The sequence below is a fragment of the Bombina bombina genome, chromosome 6 (genome assembly GCF_027579735.1).
Source record: "Bombina bombina isolate aBomBom1 chromosome 6, aBomBom1.pri, whole genome shotgun sequence".
NCBI classification, from domain to species: domain Eukaryota; kingdom Metazoa; phylum Chordata; class Amphibia; order Anura; family Bombinatoridae; genus Bombina; species Bombina bombina.
Genome location: NC_069504.1, coordinates 648,469,591 through 648,493,903, shown reverse-complemented (window position 1 = coordinate 648,493,903; position 24,313 = coordinate 648,469,591). Strand labels below are relative to the sequence as shown.

At 36.5% G+C, this 24,313-nt stretch overlaps 1 protein-coding gene across 2 annotated transcripts in view; it reads left to right on the top strand.

Annotated features, from left to right (window-relative positions):
* The window catches only part of LOC128663378 (aminopeptidase Ey-like), a 173,187-nt gene that overhangs the window by 124,712 nt on the left and 24,162 nt on the right, over nucleotides 1-24,313 (top strand). For both annotated transcript variants that reach the window (XM_053717683.1, XM_053717684.1), the window contains exons 12-18: nucleotides 813-889; nucleotides 1,482-1,615; nucleotides 7,322-7,377; nucleotides 8,940-9,087; nucleotides 12,538-12,629; nucleotides 15,010-15,117; nucleotides 16,013-16,180. In XM_053717683.1, the coding sequence (XP_053573658.1) occupies nucleotides 813-889; nucleotides 1,482-1,615; nucleotides 7,322-7,377; nucleotides 8,940-9,087; nucleotides 12,538-12,629; nucleotides 15,010-15,117; nucleotides 16,013-16,180 (783 nt within the window). The remainder of the gene's footprint in view (nucleotides 1-812; nucleotides 890-1,481; nucleotides 1,616-7,321; nucleotides 7,378-8,939; nucleotides 9,088-12,537; nucleotides 12,630-15,009; nucleotides 15,118-16,012; nucleotides 16,181-24,313) is intronic.

Here is a 24,313-nt window from a genome sequence, read left to right as displayed (position 1 = left end):
TTTTTATTAAAGGCTTTCATTGTCAAACAAGAACTACAAAAAAAAACAAAACAAAAAACATTCGGATACAACCTACATTGCCATGAAATCCTGTGCGATTTTATTAGCTTTACACACACATACGAAGTCACAAACATACAGGCACAAAATTACAAATACACATATTAACACATGCATGCATAGAAATCTATTCATATACACAGCCACACACATATAGCCACAAACACATACTATATGTTCATACACAAATAGGCACTCACATACACACACACATAATGGTTGCTGCTTTACTTTTTATAATAACAGAGATACCATCAGAAATGTATTTAGAGAAAAGTGGTCTCAGCTGAATAATTCAAAAACAGGTTTGCCCCTACAAAGTGAATTGCTGTCACTTGGTAACTCCACAGGAGCCCACCCCCTCTGTGCCTCTGCATATATACTGTGCCACCCCAAGTCCTTTATTCATTGAGGTGGGGGTGGTAATTGCCACTCTGCCCCATGGCCAATCATACCCATGTGACTGTGCAGCTAAAATACCTGCCAGATGCAGACGGCAAACAAATAGGGCCTGTGTGCTGCCAGTTGACCTTCACTGGTTTTAAAGTGTTTTTGGTGTCCATTTTCCCTAGGTTTAACATATAGCAACTCTGTAGTTTTTAGAAGAAAATGTAAACCTTAGAGTATGTTGCTTAGCAACACTAACCTGATGGCATAAAATAATTGTTTTGTGTATGCCATCTTCATCTCAACTCAGCATTATATAATGTTATGTTTGTTTTTTTTCATCACTGCTTTTTATCACTTTACAGTTACGTATGGAAAGTGCCAGTTTCCTATACAATAAATAACTCCCCTTCAACGGATTACTGGCTTCTGAATGCTGCAGGTAGGATACATTTCTGTGTACTTCAAGGGACATGAAACACAACCTTTTCCTTTCATGATTCAAATAGAGAATACAATTTTAAACAACATTCCAATGTACTTTTATTATATAATTTGCTTCATTCTTTAAATATCCTTTGTTGAAAAAATATCAATGCATATAGATGAGCCAATCACAAGAGGCCTCTATGTGCAGCCACCAATCAGCAGATACTGAGCCTATTTAGATATGCTTTTCAATAAAGGATATCAAGAGAACCAAGCAAATTAGATAAAAGAAGAAAATGGAAAAGTTGTTTAAAATGACATGCTCTTTCTAAATTTGGGGTTCTTGTCCCTTTAATGGGATCCTTGGGGTTAATATATGCCTGGTGTACTGCAAAACATTGATTTTTAGGAAAGAAGCTAAATCATATTATAATCTCTTTAAAAAAAAATAGTATTTTACTGTAGTATTTGGAAAGTGTTAAATGCATTAGCATTTCATGGTCATATACAATGTGTTATCTTTATACAGCACCAATAAGGCAATCAGTATTTGTAGACTACTTGTCAAATAGTAAATAATGATCCTTACCATGTCTGCATTTTAGCCTCAAACAGCCAATTTAGGACTTCTGGAAACGATTGGCTGATTGCAAACATCAATGTAACTGGGTACTTCAGGGTTAATTATGATGATGGCAACTGGAACAAGATTCTAACTGCCCTGCAGGACAACCCTGATGTAAGTAACCTGGATGTAATTTAATTACCAGTGTGCTGGAATGCTAAATTAATAAATACTAGGAAATATATGAGGAAGGACATAATGTGACTAGGTATGTAGTTCACACCTATATGCAAATTAAATCTAATTGTCAATTTTACTGCTGCTTGGATAACTATGAAGTTGTATTGCTTGTTTTGTTTTTTTGTTTTTAAAATCACCTGGGTGCTCTTCCCTTATGAACCAAACAATGGTCTGCTGGTCACCTTCCTACCTAGGGGTCGATCCGATATAAAGCGTCGCCCGCAAAAGCCGGCGACGCCAATAATTGCGCGGATTTGGTATCCTATATACGGCGTAACCTAGAAGTTACGCCCGTATATTTCTGCCGTCGCCCGCAGTTTTTTGGGCTATAGGCAGGTATACCAAACCCGCGCAGTTTGGTATCCAATATGCAGCGTAAGGACTTACGTGGCGAAAATGGAGAAAACTTACTCCATTTTCACCTCGCCACAAAAAGCAGCCGTAAGAAGCCTTACGCTGACTATTGGAGCCCCGTAACTCCCTAAACTAGCTGCTAAAATAAACCTAACACCTAACGCATGCACAATGTCTATCTCCCTGTCAACCGCGATCTTCTAAAATAAACCTAACACCTAACGCATGCGCAATGTCTATCTCCCTGTCAACCGCGATCTTCTAAAATAAACCTAACACCTAACGCATGCGCAATGTCTATCTCCCTGTCAACCGCGATCCCCCCCCCCCCGAAATCCCTAATAAAGTTATTACCCCCTAAAACGCCGCTCCCCGACCCCGCCGCCATCTACATAAACTAACCCCCTACTGTGAGCCCCTAAAACCGCCGCCATCTACCTTATCTATCCCGTAATCTGACCCCTTACACCGCCGCCACCTATATAAAAATTATTAACCCCTAATTTAATCTACCTACCCCGCCGCCAGCTATGTTATCTATATTAACCCTAAGTATATTATAGTTAATATAGTTATTACATTATATATATTAACTATATTAACCCTAATTATATTAGGGTTAATATAGTTAATATAGTTACTGTAGTATTTATATTAACTATATTAACTCTATCTAACCCTAACACCCCTAACTAAATTTATATTAAATTAATCTAATTCATTTATAAACTAAAATATTCCTATTTAAATCTAAATACTTACCTATAAAATAAACCCTAAGATAGCTACAATATAATTAATAATTACATTATAGCTATGTTAGGGTTAATATTTATTTTACAGGTAAATTGTTAATTATTTTAACTAGGTATAATAGATATTAAATAGTTATTAACTATTTAATATCTACCTAGTTAAAATAATTACCCAATTACCTGTAAAATAAATCCTAACCTAAGTTACAAATACACCTACACTATCAATAAATTAAATAAACTACAAACATCTATCTAAAAATACAATTAAATTAACTAAACTAAATTACAAAAAAAAACAAACACTAAATTACAAAAAATAAAAAAAAGATTAAAAGATTTTTAAGCTAATTACACCTATTCTAAGCCCCCTAATAAAATAATAAACCCCCAAAATAACAAAACTTCCCTGCCCTATTCTAAATTAAACAAATTTCAAAGCTCTTTACCTTACCAGCCCTTAAAAGGGCCTTTTGTGGGGCATGCCCCAAAGAATTCAGCTCTTTTGCATTCAATAAATACAATCCCCCCCCCCATTACAACCCACCACCCACATACCCCTATTCTAAACCCACCCAAACCCCCCTTAAAAAATCCTAACACTACCCCCCTGAAGATCTCCCTACCTTGTCTTCACCACACCGGGCCGAACTCCTGATCCGATCCGGGCGATGTCGTCCTCCAAGCGGCAAAGAAGAAATCTTCCTCCGGCGATGTCATCCTCCAAGCGGCAAAGAAGAATTCTTCCTCCGGCGACGTCTTCCTCCAAGCGGCAGCAAAGTCTTCAGTCTTCCGGCGGCATCTTCAATCTTCTTTCTTCGCTCCGCCGCCGCGGAGCATCCATCCCGGCCGATCGCTAAACTTGGAATGAGGTACCTTTAAATGACGTCATCCAAGATGGCGTCCGCCGAATTCCGATTGGCTGATAGGATTCTATCAGCCAATCGGAAATTAAGTTAAAAAAATCTGATTGGCTGATTGAATCAGCCAATCAGATTCAAGTTCAATCCGATTGGCTGATCCAATCAGCCAATCAGATTGAGCTCGCATTCTATTGGCTGTTCCGATCAGCCAATAGAATGCGAGCTCAATCTGATTGGCTGATTGGATCAGCCAATCGGATTTAACTTGAATCTGATTGGCTGATTCAATCAGCCAATCAGATTTTTTTAACTTAATTCCGATTGGCTGATGGAATCCTATCAGCCAATCGGAATTCGGCGGACGCCATCTTGGATGACGTCATTTAAAGGTACCTCATTCCAAGTTTAGCGATCGGCCGGGATGGATGCTCCGCGGCGGCGGAGCGAAGAAAGAAGATTGAAGATGCCGCCGGAAGACTGAAGACTTTGCTGCCGCTTGGAGGAAGACGTCGCCGGAGGAAGAATTCTTCTTTGCCGCTTGGAGGATGACATCGCCGGAGGAAGATTTCTTCTTTGCCGCTTGGAGGACGACATCGCCCGGATCGGATCAGGAGTTCGGCCCGGTGTGGTGAAGACAAGGTAGGGAGATCTTCAGGGGGGTAGTGTTAGGATTTTTTAAGGGGGGTTTGGGTGGGTTTAGAATAGGGGTATGTGGGTGGTGGGTTGTAATGGGGGGGGGGATTGTATTTATTGAATGCAAAAGAGCTGAATTCTTTGGGGCATGCCCCACAAAAGGCCCTTTTAAGGGCTGGTAAGGTAAAGAGCTTTGAAATTTGTTTAATTTAGAATAGGGCAGGGAAGTTTTGTTATTTTGGGGGTTTATTATTTTATTAGGGGGCTTAGAATAGGTGTAATTAGCTTAAAAATCTTTTAATCTTTTTTTTATTTTTTGTAATTTAGTGTTTGTTTTTTTTTGTAATTTAGTTTAGTTAATTTAATTGTATTTTTAGATAGATGTTTGTAGTTTATTTAATTTATTGATAGTGTAGGTGTATTTGTAACTTAGGTTAGGATTTATTTTACAGGTAATTGGGTAATTATTTTAACTAGGTAGATATTAAATAGTTAATAACTATTTAATATCTATTATACCTAGTTAAAATAATTAACAATTTACCTGTAAAATAAATATTAACCCTAACATAGCTATAATGTAATTATTAATTATATTGTAGCTATCTTAGGGTTTATTTTATAGGTAAGTATTTAGATTTAAATAGGAATATTTTAGTTTATAAATGAATTAGATTAATTTAATATAAATTTAGTTAGGGGTGTTAGGGTTAGATAGAGTTAATATAGTTAATATAAATACTATAGTAACTATATTAACTATATTAACCCTAATATAATTAGGGTTAATATAGTTAATATATATAATGTAATAACTATATTAACTATAATATACTTAGGGTTAATATAGATAATATAGCTGGCGGCGGGGTAGGTAGATTAAATTAGGGGTTAATCATTTTAATAGAGATGGCGGCGGTGTAAGGGGCTTACATTAGGGGTTAATAATTGTAATATAGATGGCGGCGGTGTTAGGGGCTCACTTTAGGGGGTTATAGATATAATATAGCTGGCGGCGGGGTACGGGAGCGGCGGTTTAGGGGTTAATAACTTTATTAGGTTGCGGCGGGGTAAAGGAGCGGCGGTTTAGGGGTTAATAGCTTTTTTTATTGTTAGGCTAGTGAGGGGGGATAGCGGATAGAGGGTTAGACAGTGCGGGCTATGTTAGGGAGGCGTGTTAGACAGTGCGGGCTATGTTAGGGAGGCGTGTTAGACAGTGCGGGCTATGTTAGGGAGGCGTGTTAGACAGTGCGGGCTATGTTAGGGAGGCGTGTTAGACAGTGCGGGCTATGTTAGGGAGGCGTGTTAGACAGTGCGGGCTATGTTAGGGAGGCGTGTTAGACAGTGCGGGCTATGTTAGGGAGGCGTGTTAGACAGTGCGGGTGTTTTAAACTTTAGTCAGGTTTTATAGGCGCCGGCAGATTCTAACGTGCCGCAAGTCACTGGCGACGCCAGAAATTTGTACTTACGCAGATTTCTGGACATCGCTGGTTTGTCAGACTTACGGCACGTTAGCATCTGACGGCGACTTATATGGGATGGCTCGAGTTGCGAGCTGAAACTGCGGGCGACGCCGGTCTCCTCGCTTGCGCCGCAAACTGCGATCTATATCGGATCGCGCCCCTAGACTGGTAACACATGAATATCTTAAAATGATCTTGAGACAAAATCAGAAAATGATGGCACTATAAAGTTTACATCTCCAATTCCTTTTAAGTGGCAACATTTTATATAGTTTTTATTATATTGAATTTATAATATATTAAATGATCACTATTAAAGATTTTAGACTACGGTAGCTAATTATTTGTGTGTATGTCTATTTAAAAAATGTCCTAAATACAGGAAACAATGAACCATAAGTAGTTTTAGAGTTTAACATATACTGTAGGTATGCAAAATGTTGACCACAAAGCTAAATATCAAAGGTACAGAGATGCAGATTGGGAGCTTAATACTTTATAGTATTTTGCTACATTTTTTTTTTTTTAAAGGGACAGTCAACATCAGAATTTTTGTTGCTTATAAAGATAGATAATCCCTTTGTTACCTATTCCCCAGTTTTGCATAACCAACACATTATAATAATACTCATTTTACCTCTGTGATTACCTTGTATCTAAGCCTCTGCAAACTGCCCCCTTATTTCAGTTCTTTTGACAGACTTGCATTTTAGCCAATCAGTGCACACTCTTAGGTAACTTCACGTGCGTGCGCTCAATGTTATCTATATGACAAACATAAACTAATGCCCTCTAGTGGTAAAAAACTGTCAGAATGCATTCAGATTAGAGGCGGCCTTCAAGGTCTAAGAAATTAGCATATGAGCCTCCTAGGTTTAGCTTTCAATTAAGAATACCAAGAGAACAAATCAAAATTGGTGATAAAAGTAAATTGGAAAGTTGTTTAAAATTACATGCCCTATTTAAATCATGAAAGTTTATTTTGGACTTAACTGTCCCTTTAAATCCATATTCTCTCACCATTACTTTTCTGCTTGCTTTACAAAGAACGCTATGGACACAAAAAAAGAAAAGAAAAATGTCCAGCTTACTTCCATCATCAAATTGACTTTATTGTCTCAGTATCCTCTGTTGAAGAGCATAACTAGGTAAGCTCAAGAGCATGAAAATATATTTTGCACTATATAGCAGCAGTGCTTGCAACAATGTTTGTAACAAAGTGATGCAAACATTACTGCCATTTAGTGCTCAAGTCATTGCATGCTCCTGTGCATATCTAGATATGCTCTTCAACAAAGGATATCAAAAAGAAAAAGTCAAATTTTAAACAGAAGTATTTAGTTGTTATATTTTATTTTTTTAAATACATTACATGCTCTATTTGAATTACAACATTTAATTTTGGCTTTAAAGTTCTCCTAACGTTTGAGTTTGCTACAATAATGAAAGGGGGTGCATAGCATTTGCCAGCTTTTCCCTAGAGCTACCACTGCAATGAACCATTGGAAATTTCTCTAAGTTATTTACACCGTGTGAAATGTAATAATACATTAAACCTGTTTTATGTTGTAGGTGATTCCCCTTAGTAACCGGGCGCAGATTATAGATGATGCCTTTAATTTAGCAAGGTAAGAGCAAGTATTAAACCCTGCATGCCATTCAGTAATGTAGCATTGGGCCTTCTGGTTTACTATATGCTCCATCTAATGCCGATAGCAATTACACACACATGTACAATACTGTTGGTAGAGGCTTCTCATATTAAAATCATTAAAAAAAAGTTTTAGTGTTTCTAAAAATTGTGTCCCTAAGTTATTGTTACATCAATTACAAAAAAATAATAATTTCCAAACCACAGCGACTTAATGCTTAAACTACAACCCAACTTTATTATTATTATTATTATTATTATTTTATTATTATTATATTAAAAATATTTTATAAAAAAGTATTTGTTTTCACCAGTGGATTTTTATTAATGTATTCAATTGGGAAAACATTTTATGTGTATTTTGCTCTTGATCCGTACATCAGTAACTAAACGTGTATTTGCACCAAATGTTATAAATCAGAGTAGTGCATAGTTACATTTATTATAATGTAATGTTACTAATGTGGCCTTTGCAAACCATATTAATGACTGACCCTTTATACAAAAATGATTGGGTGCCCCTATTATTGTTTCCAACCTTATTATTTTTTTGTTTTCTTGTTTACCTCATGATTACTAATGTAAATTCCTACTGTATTTCATAATGTTGTAAAAAATTGGAGGGTACATTGAATATATCTATTTTAACACCTTTACTTATGTGATTGCTCACCTTTGTCCAGGACAGCACAATGCTCTGCCAGCATGAAAAAAAAGAAAAAGAAAGAATTTGCATTAAAGGGACAGTCAGCACCAAAATTGTTATTGTTTAAAAAGATAGATAACGCCTTTAATACCCATTCCCCAGCTTTGTACAACGAATATTGTTATATTAATATACTTTATAATTTGTAAACCTCTAAATTTCTGCCTGTTTCTAAGCCACTAAAGACAGCCTCTTATTACATTCTTTTTTATTAGCTTTTCACAACAGGTACTGCTAGTTCATGTGATCCATATAGATAACATTGTGCTAACGCCCATGGGTTTTGGCAGACACTGCACTAATTGGATAAAATGCAAGTCAGTAGATAATAAATAAAAAGTCATGTGATCAGGGGGCTGTCAGAGAAGGCAATCAAAATACAAGGTAATCACAGAGGTAAAAAGTGGATTAATATAACTATGTTAGTTGTGCAAAACTGGGGAATGGGTAATAAAGGGATTACCTATCTTTTTTTTTTTTTTTTAAATTGAGTTGACTGTCCCTTTAACTTAGTCTCAATCTGCAGCATTTTACAGACTGTTACTCTGTAAAGACAAATACATTGGTTTCATGGTCCAGGGCTACTAATAGTTCTAATGACAAACAAAAACAAAATCAAGCCATGTCATTTGTTCATAACTTCTGAAAATCCCACATCCATATCTCAATTAGATGCTTTATTTATAGGCTAAATTATATTTCTTGGCCGGTCAATCAATGATACTAATAAAGTTTTAGAAAACAAGCACAAGCTGTAACTGTCATATGTTACTGTCAGAACAGAAATTGAAATACATTGTACAATTTAACTCCATTTCTTATTTTTTTGTTAGGGCAAAATATATAAGCACCACCAGGGCACTGGATACCACAAAATTCCTTTCAAAGGAAGTGGAATACATGCCCTGGCAGGCAGCTCTGGGCAGCTTAAGTTACTTTCTACAGATGTTTGATCGCACTGAAGTTTATGGACCTATGAAGGTAATGACTCACAATTCTGTTCTATCCATATGAACCCCATCTGGGGTAATGATAATTCTTCCCAGTTGCAAAGTAGTAATGCTAGGAAACAAAATATGATTAATAAGGTATAAGATAAGACATTTTCTTTGAAATGTTGCAAATGATTTAGACTGTTCTCAATTTCCAGAACATGTATATGTTGTTCATATGTTTCATCTCCCTCTGAAAGGAAAGTGTTACATTATTCAAATAATCTATTTCCTGTACAGCATAGCATAAGCAGTAGGCAAAACCACAGTTATTGACATGCAAGAAACTTCACACATGATAGGTTACAACTACAGCACTCCCAACAACTTAGTAAAAAAATATTAAATAAAATAAAAAGTATTTTTGCAACTACATTGTTTAGCAGTCTTGGAACACACTGTTATTTATCTTACTTTAAATGGACATTAAACTCAAGATTTTTCTTTCATGATTCAGACAGAGAATACAATTTGAAACAAAATTCCAATGTACTTCTATTATCTAATTTGCTTCAATATTTAGATATCCTTTGTTAAAGAAATAGCAATGCACATGGGTGAGCCAATCACGAGGCAAATATGTGCAGCCACCAATCAGAATCTACTGATCCTATCTAGATATGCTTTTCAGGAAGGAATATCAAGAGAATGAAGCAAATTAGATAACAGAAGTATATAAGAAAGTTGTTTAAAATTGTATTCTCTATCTGAATCATGAAAGAGAAAATTTGGGTTTAATGTCCCTTTAAGTTTATATTTATATGTAAAAGAGGTCTAGCACGTTTCGACCAATCATGTTGCATATATAATTTTCAGGATTCCACAGAATTAATTCCAATCTCTCTGGGGGAAAGTACACAGTACCTTTTTTAATTATTATGATTTTTTAATTATGCATAATTAAAGTTTTTATAATGAATAGAATTTTAAGTTTAATGTCCCTTTAAAAAAAAAAAAAAAAAAAAAAAAGACACTGCTGGATGTAGCATTTCCTTTGTGATGTCAAGAAAGCCGGCAAAATATTCCAAAGGGCTGACAGTACTGTTTAAACGCAGGATCGCTGTGAGACGTTTTACCATACATTTCAGTGGGTGGCAATGCTTCTCTGATACTGGCGATATATTCAAAGCAACATCGCCACCTACATTGAAGGTGTAATGCAAATGATCCCTTTACACAGTACTGTATGGTAATATAAATTACATGAGTCAACAGAAACTCAACCCCTGTTCTTACAATACAATAGTGAATTAAACATATCAATAGTACACCGAGGAGCTGGGGGATTGTGGGTATATGAAATATGTATATACATTGTTTAATATATATGTATTGCCTTTCATAATGTTACAATATGTATGTACATGGGATTGTACTAATCTTCTAATGTGTCCTTAAGTGTGTATTTTTACTTATTTTAAGATTGCGATTTCTCAATATTCATATTTATATTATATTGAGGACGCGCATTCATGATCGCAATATTCATAGTTCACAAAATTGCAATCACTTTTTTTGCGTTTCCATATTTCACAATATTGTAATTGTATTTCACATTTGTAATATTCATATATCATAATATTGCTATTGTGATTGTGTGATTGTGTTTTTTCTATATCTATAATTATATCTATTTCTGACCATTTATGGGGATTCATTAACATTTTAAACCGCCCCTTATTAATTAGTAGAGATGCATTTTTACAAATTTATTTAATGTGTAGTGCTAAAAAAATACGTACAAAATGATACTGTATATTTTTTTTAGCCAAAATACAAGGTGTCTATAAAACTTTAGGATCAGACATTATTGATAATTCATTAGTCATAGAGAGAGGGAAAGAACTCTATACAATGGATTGGAATGAGGTTTTATCACACATCCAAAAAATATAAAATAGAGAAAAGTTAAGCTTCATTATATTCAATTAAAGGGACATAACCTCCAAATTTGAAATACATGATTCATATAGCGCATACGATTTTAAACAACTTTCTATTTTAGTTCTTTTATATTTGCCTCAGTCTCTTGGTATACTCTGTTCAAGGAGCGACAGTGCACTTCTGGGAGCTACCTGAACATATCAGGTGAGCCAATGACAAGAGGCATATATGTGCAGCTACCAATCAGCAGCTAGCTCCCAGTAGTGTAATTCTGCCCCTGAGCCTACCTAGGTTTATTTTTCGACAAAGCATACAAAGATAACAAAGCAAAATAAATAATTGAAGTAATTTGGAAAGATGATTAAAACTAAATGTTCTATATGAATTATTAAAGTTAAATTTTTTGTTTACTGTACCTTTAAAAAATTAATAATTAAAAAAAAAGAGCAGCCTAACCAAGTCTTGATACACTATATTCTATAATGTATATGATGCACATAGCATATTTAATTTGTTGTCATCACATGAGCAACCATTGCTGTGCTAATAAATATATATATATATATGTGCTTACTGTAGTAGCGCAATTACTGCATGACCTTATGGTTCAATTTATTTTTTCAAATTTGCTTAAGGTTTTCCTTTAAAGGGACAGTCTACTTGAACGTGTTTAATGTTTAAAAATATAGATAATCCCTTTATTACCCATTCCCCAGTTTTAGCATAACTAGCAAGGTTATATTAATATACTTTTTACCTCTGTTATTACCTTGGGTCTAAGCCTATGCAACCTGCCTCCTTATCTTAGTGCTTTTGACAGACTTTCATTTCAGCCAATTAGGTGGTTTTAAACAATTTAGTTATCAGTTTGAGCCTACCTAGGTTTAGCTTTCAACAAAGAATACCAAGAGACCAAAGCAAATTTAATGAAAAACGTAAATTGAAAAGTTGTTTGAAATTAAATGCCCTATCTGAATCATGAACGTTTAATTTTGACAAGACTGTCCCTTTAAGTAGCTGATAGTTTATCTATAATATGAACTGCAGATTGATGTGGTAAGATTCTATATTTAAAGGATTACTTTCTGTTATAATTTTTAAGCTAAACAACTAACATATTAAAGTTAATAAACATTAATTAAAACCTACTGACCTATATTTTCTCCAAAACAAAGTTTCATAACGTTCTAAAAGTTATATCTTTTATTCGCCGATGATGTCACGTTATCCTGCCCACTATTTTCAGCACTGCATGTTCAAAATACTTAAACCAATAACTTTGTGTTTAAACCGCCATTTTGAAACCTAGGTATTGTAAATGGATTGGTACAGAGCAAAGGATACCCATGGAGTGGGTTTGGAAAACAATTAAATTTGCAGACAAGATTTCTGATATACGGTAGAGATATAGAAAATATTTACTTACAGTGGCCCTTTAAACAATGCTTATTTTAGTTAAAACAATTGGCAAATATACACATTTAGAAACTAGGATAGTCTATTATAGAATGCATGCAGAATATACTATTTCTAAATGATACTTCATTTCCTACAGAATTACATGAGGCAACAAGTCACACCGTTGTTTGAATATTTTAAAGTTCAAACCAGTAACTGGACAGTGCGGCCACACACGTTAACAGAACAGTAAGTGCTATAATAATGAGCTAACATTTCTGTTTACTTTGATTGCTTTGGATATTTAAATCAGTGAAAAGATGTAACTATTAAAGTGACATTCTAATTCAAGGATGCCCAACAGGTAGCCCATGAGCCACACGGGGCCCTCTGCACTAGTTTCTGCAGTTCCTAGGAAAAAGAGCAATTGATTGTGTGCTATCGTTTTTATGGCCCAAGGAAAAAGTGTAGCTGAAAATGTGTGCTTTGGACACTCGTAGTGGGTTGACAATTGAAAAGAGCCCTCTGGAGGGGAGAGCAATAGAGTATAACTTGTAACCTTACCTTAAAGGACATTAAACCCACTTTTTTACTTTCATGATTTAGAAATAGCATGCAATTTTAAACAACTTTATAATTTACTTCTATTATCTAATTTGCTTCATTCTCTTGATATCCTTTGCTAAAAAAAGCATATCTACATAGGCTCAGAAGCTGCTGATTGGTGGCTGCACATAGATGCATCGTGTGATTGACTCACCCATGTGCATTGCTGTTTCTTAAACAAACAATATCTAAAGAATGAAGCAAATTAGTTAATAGAAGTAAATTGAAATGTTGTTTAAAATTGCATTCTCTATCTAAATAATGAAAGAAAACATTTTGGTTTAATGTCCCTTTAAATCTAGTCCTGCTCCAAGGGACATTTTTGGAAATATATTATTATTTGTGTGTTAAATGGACATACATTTATATTAGGTCCTTATGGCTTCTAAAACATTGAGCTGCTGCGCCCATATGTAATGTATATAAGAAGCTGGTCATCACTGCTCTAAAATAGATATGTGTAGGTACGTCTTGCTTATCAGCCACAAGTTTATAGTAATAATGCTGACATTTGCTTTATAATTCAACTTTATGTGTTTTGCCAGAGTAGGACATTAACTATTTTCATAGAACTTAAAAAAAATCAGAAAACATAATCATTTGGACTTATTATACTTATATATAAATGCTTTTTTTTTTTTTTTTTTTTAATTAAGAATGCACACATTATTAAAATAAAAGTCATTCTGCCAGGAAACATTTGTTTCTAACTTTTATACAGAATTAGGCCACCAAAGGAATTGTAAGAAAATATATTTTCAGACAAAACCTGGGTTGACCATATTCGAGTTGCAAAGCCTATAACCATTTTATTATAGAGCATTCTCACTTTAAAGGGACAGTCAACACTAAAATTGTTATTGTTTAAAAAGCTAGATAATGCCTTTACTACCCATTCCCCAGCTTTGCACAACCAACATTGTTATATTAATATACTTTATAACATTTAAACATCTAAATTTCTGCCTGTTTCTTAGCCACTATAGACAGCCTCTTAATCACATGTTTTGTATTTGCTTTTCACATCAGGAGACTGCTAGTTCATGTGGGCCATATAGATAACATTTTGCTCACGCCCGTGGGTTCTGCACAGCTAAAATGCAAGTCAATAGATAATAATTAAATAGTCATGTGATCAGGGGGTTGTCAAAAGTGGCTTAGATACAAGGTAACCACAGAGGTTAAAAGTATATTAACCCTTTGAGTGCTAATGACGGCTCTGAACCGTCACAGAGTTTCTCACTCTGGTGCTAATGACAGCTCAGAGCCGTCATGAGCTCTCTCCCACCTTGAGGGAGATCTGGGGCCTCCTTACTGCTGCTACCCTGTAGAGTGACAGGCATCGCCGGGGCTTCATGTGATGCGCGGTGACGACACGCGCAATTACGTGATGACGTCACCGCGCAACTTTATTTATACTTAACAATGTTAAATATAGGAGGAGGGGGCATGCTGCTTAGAAGCCTGTATCTCAGGCATCTAAGCAGCTACAGACCCCCAAGACCCACTGTTGGAAAGGTAATCGTCTAACCTTTCCAACAGTGTAAGTTTTGGGGGTCTGTAAAAAAAATAAAAAAGTTAAAAAAAATCACAAATTTCAAAAATAAAAGAAATCAAAAGAAAATATTAGCACCCAGGTGGGAAATGGCTTAGCAGCCAAAGGGTTAATATAACCATGTTGGTTATGCAAAACTGGGGAATGGGTAATAAAGGGATTATCTATCTTTTTAAAGAATAAAAACATTTCAGTTGACTGTCTATTAAGTGTAGGTTATTTAATATATAAATGCTACTGTAAGCTTTTAATAAAGTCTTTTACATGCTCTGTTAATGAAGCATTAATAGGCATCAGAGTGTAACATGGACATTCTAATCTCTTCTATACTAAACCATCATGGATTTACATTTTTATTGCTCGTATGATAGAAAGTCAGAGAAAGAAAGGACATCTTGTACATTTTTTTATTATTTTTGTATTTTTTTTTTTTATTTATTTTTCTTTTATTTTTATTTATTTTTCCAGATACAATGAAATTAATGCAGTTAGCACTGCATGTGGTTATGGTGTTGCCGAATGTGGACAATTAGCTGCTAATCTTTTAAAAAATTGGATGAACACTGGTGTGAATGGGTAAGTTAACATAACATGCAATACAATTTGCTACATATTGAAAATGTAATTTTTGCCAAAAAACATTTATAATTTGTGGAATATAATGGAAATGATACAGCATGTGATTAATCCTTAAAATAATACTTATTAAAATCTATGGCTATGTCAGCTGACTCAAAATTCCACCAAACTCTTTGTTAGGTCACAGCCAGTAACTATTATGTTCCCTTTTCGACTCTGTAGATATCGGTTCCCAATAACTACACTAATGCTGTCCTACAGACCAAAGCATACAGTGACCTGGTCTTCTGTAGAAAACAAGGGTCTTCTTTTGATAGTTTTACTGTGCCAATTTTATAGTAAATCTGCTAAAATTAGAAAATCATATGTCTATAGTCAATTTTTTAGCCATTTTTGAAAGATTTGATTTAAAAACTTCAAGTTATACATTGACAAAGGCGATTTCCATTTTAGTTCCATTTTTATGATAGACACAGCATTCTCAACAAATTTACTCCAAGGGCCAGATTACGAGTGGAGAGCTGACATTTAAGCACAATCGATATCGTGATTATCACGGCTGTTTGCACGCGTCAGATGTAACGTGATTTCTTGAGTGCAATTGAATTAATAAGCAAAAAATTTGCACAAAACATTAAAATTACACTACAAAGTACAAGTGTTTATTTTGTATTTATTATTTAGCTTCAAGAGCAAAACTTTAGTTTTTACTTGAAAAGCAGAGTTGTGATGGAAAATAAAACAGGTGCAAATATGCAATTAGATTTTTGTAGATTTTTGGACATATTTTTAATCTTAAATAAATTTATAGACAGCAAAAAAGGAAATGAATAATATCAGAAATTGGGTGTTATATTGATTTTATCTCTTATTTGTTTTTCTTGTGTAACAGTATTCATCCAAATTTGAGAACCACTATATACTGCAATGCAATAGCCCAAGGGGGAGAAGAAGAATGGAACTTTATCTGGGAACAGTTCAATAAAACAGATAATGCCCAAGAAGCAGATAAACTTAGAGCAGGTCTGGCCTGTGGTAAGGAACCATGGATACTCAACAGGTATGAAGCATTGTGGGTAAACTACATGGGGACATAAGACAATAAGGAAAATGCATACTTTATAAAACATGTTCCTGTAATGGTATAGAAATCTTTTGTTTTTTCTACTTTTATGAATGGGAGTGTGAGCGTAACCACCAATAAAATGATGGCGTTGTCAGTATTTTCACTTCATATTAGCTTTGCTATAAATCTATATACACTTAACATAATCTTTTTCTATACAAGAAAAAATATTTTAAAAACAAAGTATAAAAAGCCCCTTTTCATTATTTCTTTGAGTTTATTATTAATTTAAAAGTTTTAGATATTTAGTTAATATTCATTAGGTAGCACACAAAGGAATTTTACATGGGGAATATACTATTCATCTGTGACAACCTTTTTAATTCCCCAGTGAGAAATATTAAGAAAATCTACCCTTTTTTAATATGCATCTTGATGTATCTAATGCTTTATCCTATTATGCTGGTACAGTGGACAGACATCACCCCCTTTATCACAATAAAGCACATCATGTATATCATGATACTAAATTGTCACAGACCTCTAGTCAATATTTAAAGAATTATTAGTAAAAGTTACAAATGATTTTTGTTATCTTTTTTAGAACACATTTAAACATTATAATTCTTGAAATAAACAAGGTTTTGGTAATCATAGAATTGTTTCTTCTTCAGTAGAAACGGTGCTATTTCCACCAATAAGCGGCTGCACCAATCTATTAGAGGGATATATTTGCCTTTTAAAATAATATTTAAAATATTATGGCCTAGATTTAGAGTTTGGCGGTAGCCGTCAAAACCAGCGTTAGAGGCTCCTAACGCTGGTTTTTACCGCCCGCTGGTATTTGGAGTCAGTCAGGAAAGGGTCTAATGCTCACTTTGCAGCCGCGACTTTTCCATACCGCAGATCCCCCTACGCCATTTGCGTATCCTATCTTTTCAATGGGATCTTTCTAACGCCGGTATTTAGAGTCGTGGCTGAAGTGAGCGTTAGAAATCTAACGACAAAACTCCAGCCGCAGAAAAAAGTCAGTAGTTAAGAGCTTTCTGGGCTAACGCCGGTTTATAAAGCTCTTAACTACTGTGCTCTAAAGTACACTAACACCCATAAACTACCTATGTACCCCTAAACCGAGGCCCCCCCAATTCGCCGCCACTGTATTAAATTTTTTTAACCCCTAATCTGCCGCTCCGTACACCGCCGCAACCTACGTTATCCCTATGTACCCCTAATCTGCTGCCCCTAATACCGCCGACCCCTATATTATATTTATTAACCCCTAATCTGCCGCCCCCGCTATCGCTGACACCTGCATATTTTTTTAACCCCTAATCTGCCGCTCCGTACACCGCCGCAACCTACATTATACCTATGTACCCCTAATCTGCTGCCCCTAACACAGCCGACCCCTATATTATATTTATTAACCCCTAATCTGCCGCCCCCAACATCGCCTCCACCTACCTACAATTATTAACCCCTAATCTGCTGACCGGACCACACCGCTACTATAATAAATGTATTAACCCCTAAAGCTAAGTCTCACCCTAACACTAACACCCCCCTAAATTAAATATAATTTAAATCTAACGAAATAAATTAACTCTTATTAAATAAATTATTCCTATTTAAAGCTAAATACTTACCTGTAAAATAAACCCTAATATAGCTACAATATAAATTATAATTATATTGTAGCTATTTTAGGATTAATATTTATTTTACAGGCAACTTTGTAATTATTTTTAACCAGGTACAATAGCTATTAAATAGTTAATAACTATTTAATAGCTAAAATAGTTAAAATAATTACAAAATTACCTGTAAAATAAATCCTAACCTAAGTTACAATTAAACCTAACACTACACTATCAATAAATTAATTAAATACAATACCTACAAATAACTACAATTAAATAAACTAACTAAAGTACAAAAAATAAAAAAATATTTACAAACATTAGAAAAATATTACAACAATTTTAAACTAATTACACCTACTCTAAGCCCCCTAATAAAATAACAAAGACCCCCAAAATAAAAAAATGCCCTACCCTATTCTAAATTAAAAAAGTTCAAAGCTCTTTTACCTTACCAGCCCTGAAAAGGGCCATTTGCGGGGCATTTGGCATGCCCCAAATAATTCAGCTCTTTTGCCTGTATTCCCCCCCCCCCAACATTACAACCCACCACCCACATACCCCTAATCTAACCCAAACCCCCCTTAAATAAACCTAACAACTGGCGGCGACGTTGTGGGGGGCAGATTAGGGGTTATTAAATATAATATAGGGGTCGGCGGTGTTAGGGGCAGCAGATTAGGGGTACATAGGGATAATGTAGGTTGCGGCGGTGTACGGAGCGGCAGATTAGGGGTTAATAATAATATTCAGGTGTCAGCGATAGCGGGGGCGGAAGATTAGGGGTTAATAAATATAATATAGGGGTCGGCGGTGTTAGGGGCAGCAGATTAGGGGTACATAGGTATAACGTAGGTTGCGGCGGTGTACGGAGCGGTAGATTAGAGGTTAAAAATAATATGCAGTGGACAGCGATAGCGGGGGCGGCAGATTAGGGGTTAATAAGCGTAAGGTTAGGAGTGTTTAGACTCGGGGTTCGTGTTAGGTGCAGACATAGGAAGTGTTTCCCCATAGGAAACAATGGGGCTGCGTTAGGAGCTGAACGCTGCTTTTTTGCAGGTGTTAGTTTTTTTTTTCAGCTCAAACAGCCCCATTGTTTTCTATGGGGGAATCGTGCACCAGCACGTTTTTGAAGCTGGCCGCGTCCGTAAGCAACGCTGGTATTTAGAGTTGCAGTGGCGGTAAATATGCTATACGCTCCCTTTTTTGGAGCCTAACGCAGCCCTTCTGTGAACTCTAAATACCAGCGGTATTTAAAAGGTGCGGGGGGAAAAAAGCATGCGTAGCTAACGCACCCCTTTGGCCGCAGAACTCTAAATCTAGCAGTATGTTTCTTGAAAAAAATGCTAATCATAGGAGTTTTTTTCATATGAAAGTGTATTATTTAAAGAGGTTAACAATATTTGTTTGCAAACAAGTTGTGATATAAAAGATATTCAAATTGATATTTAATATAACAAGACGTTTCTGTTTGAATATAACTTCCTCACAATATTACTTGTTGACTGATTGATAAGAAACATATTCCTCAGCTTTATTGGTAGACATGGACATATCTCCACAAACATAAAAAATATGAAATAATTTTTATTTTGGGACAGAAACATCTATTATAAAAACAAATAAGTGAAATACATTTTAAAAAATACACTCTTTCGAATGCAAATTTTAAAATATACTTTTTAATGACCATTTATGTTCTCAACACACTTTATCTTGTGGATGAGCAAAGGTACAAAACATCTAATGAATATCATTAAAGTGACAATATATTCAAAATTAAATTCCCCTTAAAGTGACATAAATACAAATTAAATAATATTTTAGTGTGCATGATTTTGTTTGAATTTGAAAAACCTCTCAAAATGGTGCTTGCTTCAAATTAACTAGAGAGATTGGAGCTCCAGTTCTGTAATCAAAGTATACGGCAACATTAGGCAAATTTCTTGATCTGGTTACATACAGTACATCTCAATTGTACAGCTTTTAAATGAATTAAAACTAAATATTTTTTTATGTAAAACTTAAAGCATGCTTTGATGCCGGATGAAATGTTTGATGTTTAATATTTTGAAAGCCACCTCTGTACCTCTGTAAACTCACCTATATTATTATTGTTATTATTATACTTAATTTATAAAGCGCCAACATATTCCACAGAGCTGTCCATGGATGCAATTTATATAAGTAAAACAATATGATACTTGTAAGGGACAATAACAAATTTAACAAACAAATACATCATACACATTAGTCTTCTGAGTGACATTCAAAATAATTGGTGGCAGGAAAGGGTAAACTCATCTGCAAATTTCTTCTGTTAAGTGTGATCAGTCCACGGGTCATCATTACTTCTGGGATATTAACTGCTCCCCTACAGGAAGTGCAAGAGGATTCACCCAGCAGAGCTGCATATAGCTCCTCCCCTCTACGTCACTCCCAGTCATTCTCTTGCACCCAGCAACTAGATAGGTCGTGTGAGAGGACTATGGTGATTATACTTAGTTTTATATCTTCAATCAAAAGTTTGTTATTTTAAAATAGCACCGGAGTGTGTTATTACCTCTCTGGCAGAGTTTGAGGAAGAATCTACCAGAGTTTTGCTATGATTTTAGCCGGAGTAGTTAAGATCATATTGCTGTTCTCGGCCATCTGAGAAGTGAGGTAAACTTCAGATCAGGGGACAGCGGGCAGATGAATCTGCATAGAGGTATGTAGCAGTTTTTATTTTCTGACAATGGAATTGATGAGAAAATCCTGCCATACCGATATAATGTCATGTATGTATACTTTACACTTCAGTATTCTGGGAGAATGGTACTTCACTAGAATTACACTGTAAGAAAGACATAAAGCTGTTTAATAACTAGAGATTATGTTTAACGTTTTTGCTAGAATGTAAAATCGTTTTCATTTGCTGAGGTACTGAGTGAATAAATGTTTGGGCACCATTTTTCCACTTGGCAGTTGCTTAAATCTGTTTTTTCTGTCAGTTTCTGTTCTCCCTCACTGCTGTGTGTGTGGGGGAGGGGCGCTTTTACTATGCATCAAATATTTCAGTCAGCAACTCATTGTATTCCCTGCATGATCTGGTTCATCTCTACAGAGCTCAGGGGTCTTCAAAACTTATTTTGAGGGAGGTAATTTCTCTCAGCAGAGCTGTGAGAATTATAGTTTGACTGAAATAAAAACTTTTATTCTGTAATTTGTTTCCTGCTTTCAGAAATTGTTATCTTTGCTAATGGGATTAAACCTTTGCTAAAGTTGTGTTGTTTACAAGGATTGAGGCTATAACTGTTTCAATTTATTAATTTTTAACTGTCATAGATCTTCTGTGCTTCTTAAAGGCACAGTACGTTTTAATATTATTCTATTTGAATTGTATTTCCAAGTTGCAAGTTTATTTGCTAGTGTGTTAAACATGTCTGATTCAGAAGATGATACCTGTGTCATTTGTTGCAATGCCAAAGTGGAGCCCAATAGAAATTTATGTACTAACTGTATTGATGCTACTTTAACTAAAAATCAATCTGTACAAATTGAACAAATTTCACCAAACAACGAGGGGAGAGTTATGCCGACTAACTCGCCTCACGTGTCAGTACCTACATCTCCCGCTCAGAGGGAGGTGCGTGATATTGTAGCGCCGAGTACAGCTGGGCGGCCATTACAAATCACATTACAGGATATGGCTACTGTTATGACTGAAGTTTTGGCTAAATTACCAGAACTAAAAGGTAAGCGTGATCACTCTGGGGTGAGAACAGAGTGCGCTGATAATATTAGGGCCATGTCAGACACTGCGTCACAGGTGGCAGAACATGAGGACGGAGAACTTCATTCTGTGGGTGACGGTTCTGATCCAAACAGACTGGATTCAGATATTTCAAATTTTAAATTTAAACTGGAAAACCTCCGTGTATTACTAGGGGAGGTGTTAGCGGCTCTGAATGATTGTAACACAGTTGCAATACCAGAGAAAATGTGTAGGTTGGATAAATATTTTGCGGTACCGACGAGTACTGAGGTTTTTCCTATACCTAAGAGACTTACTGAAATTGTTACTAAGGAGTGGGATAGACCCGGTGTGCCGTTCTCACCCCCTCCGATATTTAGAAAAATGTTTCCAATAGACGCCACCACAAGGGACTTATGGCAAATGGTCCCTAAGGTGGAGGGAGCAGTTTCTACTTTAGCTAAGCGTACCACTATCCCGGTGGAGGATAGCTGTGCTTTTTCAGATCCAATGGATAAAAAGTTAGAGGGTTACCTTAAGAAAATGTTTGTTCAACAAGGTTTTATATTGCAACCCCTTGCATGCATTGCGCCGATCACGGCTGCAGCGGCATTCTGGATTGAGTCTCTGGAAGAGAACATTGGTTCAGCTACTCTGGACGACATTACGGACAGGCTTAGAGTCCTTAAACTAGCTAATTCATTCATTTCGGAGGCCGTAGTACATCTTACTAAACTTATGGCGAAGAATTCAGGATTCGCCATTCAGGCACGCAGGGCGCTGTGGCTAAAATCCTGGTCAGCTGATGTTACTTCTAAGTCTAAATTGCTTAATATACCTTTCAAAGGGCAGACCTTATTCGGGCCCGGGTTGAAAGAGATTATCGCTGACATTACAGGAGGTAAAGGCCATGCCCTGCCTCAGGACAAAGCCAAAGCCAAGACTAGACAGTCTAGTTTTCGTTCCTTTCGTAATTTCAAAGCAGGAGCAGCATCAACTTCCTCTGCACCAAAACAGGAAGGAGCTGTTGCTCGCTACAGACAAGGCTGGAAACCTAACCAGTCCTGGAACAAGGGCAAGCAGACTAGGAAACCTGCTGCTGCCCCCAAAACAGCATGAATTGAGGGCCCCCGATCCGGGATCGGATCTAGTGGGGGGCAGACTTTCTCTCTTCGCCCAGGCTTGGGCAAGAGATGTTCAGGATCCCTGGGCGCTAGAGATAATATCTCAGGGATACCTTCTGGACTTCAAATACTCTCCTCCAAGAGAGAGATTTCATCTGTCAAGATTGTCAACAATCCAGACAAAGAAAGAGGCTTTTCTACGCTGCGTACAAGAGCTCTTGTTAATGGGAGTAATCCATCCAGTTCCACGATCGGAACAGGGACAGGGGTTTTACTCAAATCTGTTTGTGGTTCCCAAAAAAGAGGGAACTTTCAGACCAATCCTGGACTTAAAGATCCTAAACAAATTCCTAAGAGTTCCATCGTTCAAGATGGAGACTATTCGGACAATTTTACCTATGATCCAAGAGGGTCAGTACATGACCACTGTAGATTTAAAAGATGCTTACCTGCACATACCGATTCACAAAGATCATTACCGGTACCTAAGGTTTGCCTTCCTAGACAGGCATTACCAGTTTGTGGCTCTTCCATTCGGATTGGCTACAGCGCCAAGAATCTTCACAAAGGTTCTGGGTGCTCTTCTGGCGGTACTAAGACCGCGGGGAATCTTGGTAGCTCCATACCTAGACGACATTCTGATACAAGCTTCAAGCTTTCAAACTGCCAAATCTCATACAGAGTTAGTGCTGGCATTTCTAAGGTCACATGGATGGAAGGTGAACGAAAAGAAAAGTTCACTCGTTCCACTCACAAGAGTTCCCTTCCTGGGGACTCTTATAGATTCTGTAGAAATGAAGATTTACCTGACAGAGGACAGGCTATCAAGACTTCAAAGTGCTTGCCGCACTCTTCATTCCATTCAACACCCGTCAGTGGCTCAATGTATGGAGGTAATCGGCTTAATGGTAGCGGCAATGGACATAGTACCCTTTGCACGCTTACACCTCAGACCACTGCAACTGTGCATGCTAGGTCAGTGGAATGGGGATTACTCAGACTTATCCCCTTCTCTGAATCTGGATCAAGAGACCAGAAATTCTCTTCTATGGTGGCTTTCTCGGCCACACCTGTCCAGGGGGATGCCATTCAGCAGACCAGACTGGACAATTGTAACAACAGACGCCAGCCTTCTAGGTTGGGGTGCCGTCTGGAATTCCCTGAAGGCTCAGGGACTATGGAGTCAGGAGGAGAGTCTCCTGCCAATAAACATTCTGGAATTGAGAGCAGTTCTCAATGCCCTCCTGGCTTGGCCCCAGTTGACAACTCGGGGGTTCATCAGGTTTCAGTCGGACAACATCACGACTGTAGCTTACATCAACCATCAGGGAGGGACAAGAAGCTCCCTAGCTATGATGGAAGTATCAAAGATAATTCGCTGGGCAGAGTCTCACTCTTGCCACCTGTCAGCAATCCACATCCCGGGAGTGGAGAACTGGGAGGCGGATTTCTTAAGTCGTCAGACTTTTCATCCGGGGGAGTGGGAACTTCATCCGGAGGTCTTTGCCCAAATACTTCGACGTTGGGGCAAACCAGAGATAGATCTCATGGCGTCTCGACAGAACGCCAAGCTTCCTCGTTACGGGTCCAGATCCAGGGATCCAGGAGCAGTCCTGATAGATGCTCT